General features: G+C 35.9%; 2 protein-coding genes and 1 long non-coding RNA gene across 3 annotated transcripts; 1 reads left to right on the top strand and 2 right to left on the bottom strand.

Annotated features, from left to right (window-relative positions):
* On the bottom strand, positions 1–2,251 carry LOC126612493 (plasmodesmata-located protein 7). The gene is made up of 3 exons (XM_050280918.1): positions 1,395–2,251; positions 618–731; positions 1–440 (listed from the first exon to the last, which is right to left on the bottom strand). Exons 1-3 carry the CDS (start codon positions 2,125–2,127, stop codon positions 433–435), a joined length of 855 nt encoding a protein of 284 aa, XP_050136875.1. The 5' UTR covers positions 2,128–2,251; the 3' UTR covers positions 1–432.
* A 4,705-nt stretch (positions 2,252–6,956) lies between these two features.
* LOC126612492 (uncharacterized) lies at positions 6,957–7,370 on the top strand. Its single transcript, XR_007619135.1, has 2 exons — positions 6,957–7,116; positions 7,197–7,370. It is a non-coding gene; the product is annotated as an uncharacterized LOC126612492 (long non-coding RNA).
* Positions 7,371–7,457: 87 nt separating this feature from the next.
* Positions 7,458–9,074, bottom strand: LOC126612491 (nudix hydrolase 18, mitochondrial-like). Its single transcript, XM_050280917.1, has 5 exons — positions 8,862–9,074; positions 8,535–8,649; positions 8,357–8,440; positions 7,962–8,090; positions 7,458–7,861 (listed from the first exon to the last, which is right to left on the bottom strand). The coding sequence occupies exons 1-5, from the start codon at positions 8,960–8,962 to the stop codon at positions 7,712–7,714; spliced, it is 579 nt and encodes a 192-aa protein (XP_050136874.1). The 5' UTR covers positions 8,963–9,074; the 3' UTR covers positions 7,458–7,711.
* Positions 9,075–9,711: the final 637 nt, after the last annotated feature.

Raw genomic sequence — 9,711 nt, 5'->3', positions numbered from 1 at the left:
TTGTTTAAATAATGGCAAAACTTCATGACGAAGAAATTAACCATACAAATTGAATTATAAGGTGACATTTTAGAAAGTACCAAACAGTCACAGAAAGAAAATATCATCTGCCCTTTTACAAAATGAATATGCATCTTTTTATTTTATTTTATTTTTTTCAACACACTTTTGTTTAAGTGGAGAGGAGATTGGAATCTTTAGCCTTTCTTTTTCTCACCCTCCTTTCAACTTTGATTTTGGGTAAGTGCCCCCATCGTCCATATTTCCATCATCTTTTCTATGAACTCTGTACTTTTGGAGAGAGACATAAAGTAATTAAATCAAAGAAATTAAAGCATAAAGACAGGGAGGAACGGAAGTAGACATGACGAAGAGAAAACATAACCAAAAGCAAGGTCACTCGGGAAGCCAATAACTTTGCATGTTCTTTATTTATTTACCTGCACAGAAAGTAACGGCCAGAAAATTTTGTTAAGATATTTCTGCATATATGGTATCTACTTTCTGGTTCTAAAGTTAAAGACGATTAATAATAAAATATGAACCATGAAATGATTTTAAAAAAAAAAGTGAAATGAAGGTAAAAAGAAAGACAATCAAGGGAAAATTCTACGTACCATTGCCCCCAAAAATCCTTCTGATGAAAGTAAGAAAGACAATAAGTAGGGCAACTCCAGCCAATAATCCAATTATCACAGCAAATGTCTTCTCACCATCATTGATGGACTTATCTGCCATTCATGGTTGAAAATAAAAAAGAAAGAGTAAATCCACAAAATAATAAAATTCTATAGAAATTAACATAGTCAAAAAACATGCTTACTTAATAGAAATAGGAGAATGAATGATTGACCCCAGAGAACTTAGAAATAAAAGAACTAAGAAACAAAAATGGGACCCGTCGATCTGATCCCTGGATTTCAGATATTTGACTATGAATTTTAAGAAAAAACTCACACTTTGCGATTCCACGTGTGTTTGTAAACAATTGAAAAAGTTGAGAATGAAATCATTCTCATTCCATATTTTAGTAAATGCACATAAATCATGAACAAAATCAAGAATAAACAATTTATTCAAATTCTTATTCCCTATAAGTAAATATGTTCATTAAAGAATAAAAAATGCTTAGGGTCATCAAATTCCCCTCTCTCTTCTACTCATATCGAGCTAGGTCTGCATAGCTTTTTTTTTTTTTTTTTGAATTATTATTAAAAGGAGGTGGAGAGTTAGAAACTATACAATAATTTGAGAGAGAAGAGAATATCGTACTCAAGATGCATAAGTAGAAACTTAGCATCTTATCGACTAAGATATTAGACCAGATACCTAAATTGATTATACGACTATTATTCGCAAAATAACGTGACCGTAAAGGTTCCTGTCTAACTTACCATGATGATGGACCTTGGTGTAAACATCTGATCCACCAGTTGAGTACCTAGCATAGCACTTGGCCAAGAACATATCACCATAAACTGCGCCACCACACTCACTTTTCACCCGTCCGATTGCCTCCGATATGCAATCCTCACACTCGGCCAAGCTTAAATCGCCGACGCATTGAGCCAAACCTTGTACGTCCCCTGAACCACCCACCCGGTATGGTCCGCTAGACCCCACTAAGGCAGCCAACACTGAATCTCTACGGCTCATTCCATCAGCATCATACCCAATCGACGGTCCACATTTCTTCAACACTACAGTCTTATCCTCCAGACCCAAGAAAGTAGTGTTGTCATACTTGATGTAGCATCCTTGTAGCTGAAGAGCGCCACCGGAAGTGTAGGCGCAGAGGTGTCCAACCTGGCTCACTGCACGCGCAACGCAGGTGGCGCAGTCGGGCATGGCAAGGTCGCCGCGGCATTGGTACAGCCCGTAGATTACGTCTTGTGTGCTTGAGCCCATGATGGTGTAGTTGTTGTAGGAGGAATAGGTAGCTGAGTTGACCAAGGAGGTGAGGAGTGAGTTGAGATTGGACTCGTAGGGTGAGTTGGGTGCGTACTTTTCCTGCGTGCAGCCTCCGAAGACAAAGGAGTCTGTGGAGGAGGAACATGATGATGGAAGGTACAGATATGACACAGAAACAAGGAATGTGAAGAGGGAGAGAATAGTACAACTTGCCATTAGCGAGAGAGAGATTGCACTTCTCTACCAGTGTTTAGCTTACTTAACACCGGATCTTAAATCACTTAATAAAGGACTAACAAGTAATAATCAACTTGCTGCTATCTTTTTTAGGAGTTTTTCTTAAAAAGAACCAAAACGAAAGGTTAATAACATATACTACAAAAGCTGCACCTTTTCCATTACAAAAAATGGATACAGCTTTATCTTTTTCGGTATATTATAATACATAATGTGACAGTATTGCCGACGTATCAAACATATATGTTATCCTTATTCATTACTCTAGCTGCAATCATAACAGATGGTGATTGTATGATGTATTTTGAATATGCGGAATCATCTTCAAACTACATGCACATATTCGAGGTGTTTGATCTTGTTTCATTCATCTTTAATGAAGCGAAATGATATAAATTTTAATATTTTGAGTAGAACAATAGTGTTAGTAGGTTAGTTAATTAGTTGTTAGGGGGAAGAGAAATTGGTGGGGATGACTAAAGTGCATAGACATGATTGTTTTCCGTCATTGTTGTAAAGCATCATCTACATATAAATAGATTGTATATTTAGGTCCCACATCGACAAATTTCTGACTCTGTTAATGTCGTGACCCATGAACCTCTACCCTATCATCGTTTGTATTTATTATGTTGTTGATGTCTTATTTTGAAGTTATAGTCACAAAACCAATTGACAAGTCATGGACTGACTAAACTCCTTATAAACTATCGGTTTCTTAACTTTCCAACGTGGGATATTATTCACATCATGACTTATAGAACATATAAATTGTTACCTTCTGATTTATGGTATATTCAGTGTACAACGAAAAGAACCTCAAGACGCAGAAAGGCTTGCACTTCTTTTCTTTTTCTATAATTTCTAGTGGGACTTTATATTCATCGAATCATAGGTAGGCGCTTTACCATGAATTATAGATAGACCTTTTGCGAGTGAAGACACAAACACAACGGTGCCCATCCCACAATAGTATTAGTTGCACTCTCGCCTTACTTTACAGGCATAGGACAGCTTAATTACTTCAAGAGAAAGAAACCTTTGTTTCTGTTAGCACAATTAGCTAACATGAAAGTTTTGTATCCTAACCAATGTTTTAAAAGACGAAGATGAAACTAAGTCGTTTCATGAATAGCTTCGTCTAGGCAATAGCCTTGAGACGTGAGGTAATAACCGTCAAGAGAAAGAAACCTTTGTTTCTGTGCATTATTTAGCAAAAAATTAGCACAATTACCTTAAAATTATTATAATGCTTAATTATATAATATAATACCTTGTAAAACAATCAATCAAGCATGTCAATAAATCAAATATTTGACTATTTTTATTATTTCTCTAATTGACATCATAAAGTCATAATAACCTAAACTAAGTTAGGAACATAAAAATTAGCATGATTTAGATAAACATTATGCTCAAAACGACATCGTGTTGGGCTTAGACTGTTTTTAGAAATAATAAATAAATAAATTCAAATGCTCAGGTAATGCCTCAACAACACTTAGGCTACCGCTTCAGGCGCCTATGCTAGTCTATAGTCCACTCCTGTTGGACAGAGGCATTTTTTTGAAAGCCCGATTCAAACAACCCACCTAGGCTAGTCTCAGTACTAGTTTTTTTAAAGGGAAATTTAACGAAAAGCATTCGGTATTGTTAATTTTAACGAAAAACCACATTTTTACACTAAAAAGTCAATCCTGGTACTATTCACTTTACCCTTTATTTTGTCCTTATCATTAAAACTCAAAGTTTTCAAGCTCTTTTCATTAGTTTTCCTTTTTTTAAAACGTTGTTACTAGTAAGTAAAAGCAAAAAATGAACAACTCATAGGCGTAGGCGTCTATCATGCAATTGAACTCATAACTGAGTGTTAATAATGTGTTGATATTTAGATGTGTCAATCTTAAGTGGCTTATCACTGTAAATTTGGGACTAATTCAGGAATTAAAAAGTCATATTGAAAGTTAGATCCAAATGACATTAATCTTATACTCATGTATTGGAGCTTTTAGTATTTCTTTTGCAGTCCTTGAATGCACCATATGGCTTTGGATAGTTCTTGTGGATTTGGTGAAACCGTGTATAGAATATGGTTTTATTATTGATATATTTACTATTGTAGCTCACTGGTTAAAATTATTCTCTGTTGCACCAAGGTCTTGAGTTTGAATCTCTTCTATTTGAATATCGTTTCTATAACATACACACACATATATGAGTTAGGATTTGGGAATACACATTTTGACATACATTGTGTAGGGTCTACTTCGTAATGCATTTTAATGATCCGAATCTTCTATATTTTATTACATCATTCATAGATCATCGTTGCAAAAAAAAGTATTCAAATCCAAAACCACTGAAAAATTCATTTATATTAAAGAAAATAAACGAATACAGTTCTACAAATAAACAAAATTTAATCCAACGGTCATGTTTCAGATTTGAGTGACTTTTGTTAGACATGATCTTTGAGGAAATACATAAAAAATAAAGAATTGGATTGTTGAAACATAACGTGTATGTATATACTCTTGTTATACACTCTCGTGAATATTGATTAGATCTAACCTAAGAGAGCAAAATGGCAATGACAAAGGCATGGTGGGATTTTATACGTACCACAAGTGTGAAGTACGTAGAGCCTTGTGGTGCACGGCACGAAGAGACCAAGACAAAATACCATAAATTTAATAAGACATTACTGAATTGAACACTCATCATTATGTGTTATGAGGGAAAAACAAAGTAACATACACACAAATTGGCCACCGTCCCGATTAATGTCTAGATGTTTGAAAATTAAGAAATTGTATCTACTGAGGCGCTCGCATTGGACCCCCTAACCCTCCTAGCCCGCCTAACCATCTGCCTAGCTCGACTAGACGCACCTCGGCACCCGCCTAGGTTGCAACTCATTAGACAGAAAATATATAACTTTCATTTTGCATTTTATTCTTTTCAATAAATTGTAAGAGACTTCTTGAATACTAAATGAACACAAATTATATGATTGTTCCCTATGTTTTCATTATGTTCCAATACTTCATAATATATATGACATTATATTTTGTAATTTATGATGAAATTATATATATTTTAAGTATATACATGTACTTATTTACATGAAATATAATAGATTTACTTAAATTCGCCTAGTCTGCCTAAGCGCCCGCTTATGGTCCGCCTAGGCGCCTAAGTGCTAGGCCCTAACCCGACGTCCAATCAACGCCTAACGTCTTTTAGAACCTTGCATACACATGCAGCTAGCCTGCCCACCTCTCCTCCACTATTTCATATATAATTTACTACAGAGAGTTACTTAACAAAACAAGAAAACAAATATGTACTATGGCAGAGAGAAAGCGGCCGATACCACAAGTGTTTACTGTGCACAGTGGAATGGGAGCAACAATCTCGAAGCATTGAACTCACACTGCCCCATTTTTTTTTTACAAACACTACAACAAAAAACTAGTGGTATGCAGTAGAAAAAAGTGGTGTGCAGAAATCATATCCCGTTATCGAATTTAATGTTCGTCAAATAGACAAAATTCTGCAGAAGTATTCTCAGGAATTTATATCTACCTATATTTTTTCAGTGCAAAATGGGCAGGACCAGTCTGATCAGGCCTGAGGTATAGACGGGTAGACCTCTCCCAGCCTAAGTTCTGTAAGATTCAACTCTCTGTTCAGGCTGAGCTTCCCAACCCAGATGAGAAAAAGTCAGGCCCGGGTCTATTCCTTAGTCCAAATGGTTGAATGGGCCGTTCAAACAGTCCCAAAATTTACCGAGCGACCTTACTCTTTAATGAGTTTGTTTCTCAAAATTTGAATGATTACAACTTCTGTTTACTCAAAGCCCTTAAAAGTTTCAAATGATCTTTCATTTAAAAACTTTGTTTCAGTGTTAATTTTTAGGCTTTTTAGCCAAAATGATCCCTGAAATTTGCATAACATATCACTTTGGTCCTTGAGATTGAAAATCAATATAAATAGTCCTGATATTGTCCACCATCCATTATTTTGGTCATACCATCCATTATTTTGGTCATTCTGTTAAGTGTCCCAGAGCTCTTGGCCGGAAGTTTGGTCCCTAAGATTGAAAGGTGACTGGTCTGTGGTAAAACTAGAAAACTTGCCTGAAACTGATTAAAATTTAAACGTTTATAACTTCTTCAATACTCAATGAAATCGAGTGATTCAAAAATGAAAATAATACTTCTCGATGAGACAAAGAGAATGGTATCTTTTTAAATGGCTAATTCACCGTGGTTTGGCCGGAAAACGGCTCGAACTTGGCTGGCTTGATCTTGAGTTAGCCACTTTCGAGCTGTTTCCGGCCAAACCACGGCGAATTAGCTATCGAGAAAGGTACCATTCTCTTCTTCTCGTCGAGAAGTATGATTTTTGTTTCTGGATCACTGGATTTCGTTGATTATTGAAGAAGTTATGAACGTTTAAAGTTTACCCAGTTTCAGGCGAGTTTTCCAGTTTTCCAGTTTTCCCACGGACCAGTTACCTTTCAAGCTATTGTCCATCCATCTCCACAACCATTGGGCTTCCAAATAGATATAATCTTGTTGTGCATTTTCCTATCTTCATTTTGATATATTATGAGTCGAATTTGGTTAAAAAACGATTGAGTTACGAAGCTTTGAAAATTGCTCAAAGTTCCGGCCAAGAGTTATGAGACACTTAATGGAGATTTTAACGGAAGGATCAAAACAATGGATGGTGGACAATCTCAGGGACTATTTCTATTGATTTTCAATCTCAATGACTAAAGTGATGTGTTATGCAAATCTCATAGACCATTTTGGCTAAGAAACCTAATTTTTATGTCCCTTTCTTCTATTTCCAATATTACACTCTCCCTTCTCTCTCAGGTACACATAAACGGGAAAGAGATGACCCCAAAACGAAGAAACGTGGCTTCGAGGAGGAAAAGAAAAGAGGAGAAAACACGTAAACATTCTCGTTCCTTTTTCGATCCTTTGTGTGTTCTGTTAGGACTCTGTGTGTATTGATATTGGCATTCCTTTCAGGTTTGAGAGGTCAACAGAGAAAGCGAAAGAAACAACTGATTATATTAACTTGAATGTTCTTCGACTATGTAGTTTCTTAAACAGTTTTGTTCTTGCAGCTCTGTTTTGATTTCAACTTAGTACAAAGACGAAAGTGAAATTGCGAGCAAATTACAGGCGATTCATTTGATGAAAGAGTACCCATTTTTTCCATTTCCTTTTGCATTCCCTTTACATAATTCAAGCTCGAAAGTCCATAGATTAGCCGAACAGCAAACGAAGTTGCGAAAAACGAAACGTCTTTATTATTTGAAACAATCTTGCTCACATTCTTTAGCTTCAACCAACATGATTGATACAAAATTTTCTGGAATTAGAATTCCAGCAAAACAAAAACAAGAAGCAAATGCTTTTCAGTTGTGGCTTTTTTCTTGCTTGTTTGAATCCCATAGGAGAGTACTGTACCTAAATGCTTTTTGTCGAAGAGGAAAAAGCAATACTGATATCTCCGTAAGCACTTCTCCGAAAGCACTTGTCTATAAACATGCGATCAGATTTTCCTTCCTAGATTTAAGAAGAGGGCCTTGATCCTTTTGTTGCTGAGTTGTTAGTCGATTTACTAATCTGTCCAAGGCTTCTTTCATCCACCAATGCTGACAAACTTCTCTTGCATCTTCAACACTCATCTATTTTTCGCAATTATTTCCAAATTAAGTCAGCAATTATATTACATTAATTGGATAAAATAATTGGTCAAATTAAACATGCACATAAAATAAAACATACCCAAATTCTTTGCCTGAGGTTCTTCTCCGGCCAGAAATCCAACTGCTCCTGAACAAGTAAAGGGAACATGTAGCCTTCTTTGTAAGAATCATGGCTTTTGCTATTGAAACTCCATTCACCCAATTCACGCTGCAAAAAAATAACAAGAACATCAAAATTATGGTATTTCCTAAATCAGTTGTAACAAGCTAGACTGACGACGAGCATTGCTACTTGGACCACATTTACTGACCACATTGCTGATCACCTCTCGAATATGTGCGGATCCCACATACACTAATAGGATCCGCCTCTATCATAGAAGAGGTGATTAGCAAGGTAGTGAGTGAGTAAATACGGTACAACTAGCATTACTCTGAACTAAATAATAAGTAACAGAGAAGATCATCGCTAACCTCAATGAGTCCCCGTACTCCTGCTTCCTCTAGCGTCTCTCGTGCCGCTGCCCCTTCCTTGGATTCGTCTAGTTCCCATCCTCCCTGTTAGGATTAATGGAAAATTTTGTATGATTTAAACTAAACTAATTACTGCAACAAATCACCATTAATTTGATAGAAAAGAAGATTAGGGTACCTTTGGAAAGAGCATCCCCTTTCCCTTCTGCGAGCTAATGACAAGAACTTCAAGTTCTTTTGCATCATTCTTAAAGGGAGTTTGCTTGGAAGCTTTATATCTATACGGAATACATCTGCACAAACAGTACAAAAGGCAATACCTCCATCAGTAACCAAAAACATCAATTTTTCTTCGTTAATACAAGCGATACTACTATTATAAGTTATACTAAGCGAAAGAAGGAGGGCTTAAACATGGGACACAGAGGGTTGAAGAAGAAGAAGCCCCTCCACTAATAAGTAATGCGGCAGATATACAAGTTGAGAGAGAGAGAGAGAGACTAACCCTACAACTTGGCGATGACCTTTGCTGTAACGCTGCATATGCCTTCCAGTGCGAGATACCAAAGCAGCAACCATGTTTTCTTGGGGTATCAAAGCTACCATTTTTTTGTTTCAGATAGATTCTTGCAAGTTAGAAACCAAACCAAACCCAGCCTTCATTTATAAACAAAAATAAGAGGAAAGCTTCCACACACAAAAAAACAAAATAAGAGGAACGGAATCTTTGGAAAATCAGAAAGATGTATCATATTGAAACCAGAAAAATATATTATATTTTGTTTTATATTTATTGCTGACCACTAGTAATATATAAATAAAGGAAATTAATAATTAGACATATTGATGGCGGATCCTGACTTCCATGTGTTCTGTTATCCAAATAAAGGACAGCTGACCTACTCGTGCCATCCCATTTAATTCGGATGAGCGCGGTTCAGTTTGAGTTTGTTTAATATAAAAAATACAATCGAATTAACAAACATTTAGCTGTTCAATTTGATTTGGTGTTGACGAATGCCATCATTGAAATATTACCATATCAAATTATTGTTAATCGCTTTGGTTCAATCGGTTTAAGAGTATTATTTTTTGTAGTACATCGTTATTTTTATATTAAGGAGAGGGGGAGTTCGGCTGAGTAACACAATGGACAACCTAATTTGGTATCGAATTCGTCATCCATGAGATTCGAATCTAAGACCTCTCACTTCCAGATAATAAAAAAAAAGTGTAACTAGACCTACCCCATTATCCTATTTTCCAATCCACCTTATAATTTCACTCCCCTTAAAAAGTTAAAAATGCTTAATACTCTTTCTCCACCCACTTTTATTCCAGAAATATCCTAAATA

The sequence above is a fragment of the Malus sylvestris genome, chromosome 17 (genome assembly GCF_916048215.2).
Source record: "Malus sylvestris chromosome 17, drMalSylv7.2, whole genome shotgun sequence".
NCBI classification, from domain to species: domain Eukaryota; kingdom Viridiplantae; phylum Streptophyta; class Magnoliopsida; order Rosales; family Rosaceae; genus Malus; species Malus sylvestris.
This window is presented reverse-complemented; position numbering and strand designations above follow the sequence as displayed.

Coding starts and splice junctions, on each gene's coding strand:
- LOC126612493 (XM_050280918.1), bottom strand. CDS start 2,127: ATGGCAAGTTGTACTATTCTCTCCCTCTTCACATTCCTTGTTTCTGTG. Junction 732..1,394: donor CACCAAGGTCCATCATCATG/GTAAGTTAGACA, acceptor CATGAATGGCAG/ATAAGTCCATCAATGATGGT.
- LOC126612491 (XM_050280917.1), bottom strand. CDS start 8,962: ATGGTAGCTTTGATACCCCAAGAAAACATGGTTGCTGCTTTGGTATCT. Junction 8,441..8,534: donor AGGGGATGCTCTTTCCAAAG/GTACCCTAATCT, acceptor TAATCCTAACAG/GGAGGATGGGAACTAGACGA. Junction 8,091..8,356: donor GAGTACGGGGACTCATTGAG/GTTAGCGATGAT, acceptor ATTTTTTTGCAG/CGTGAATTGGGTGAATGGAG.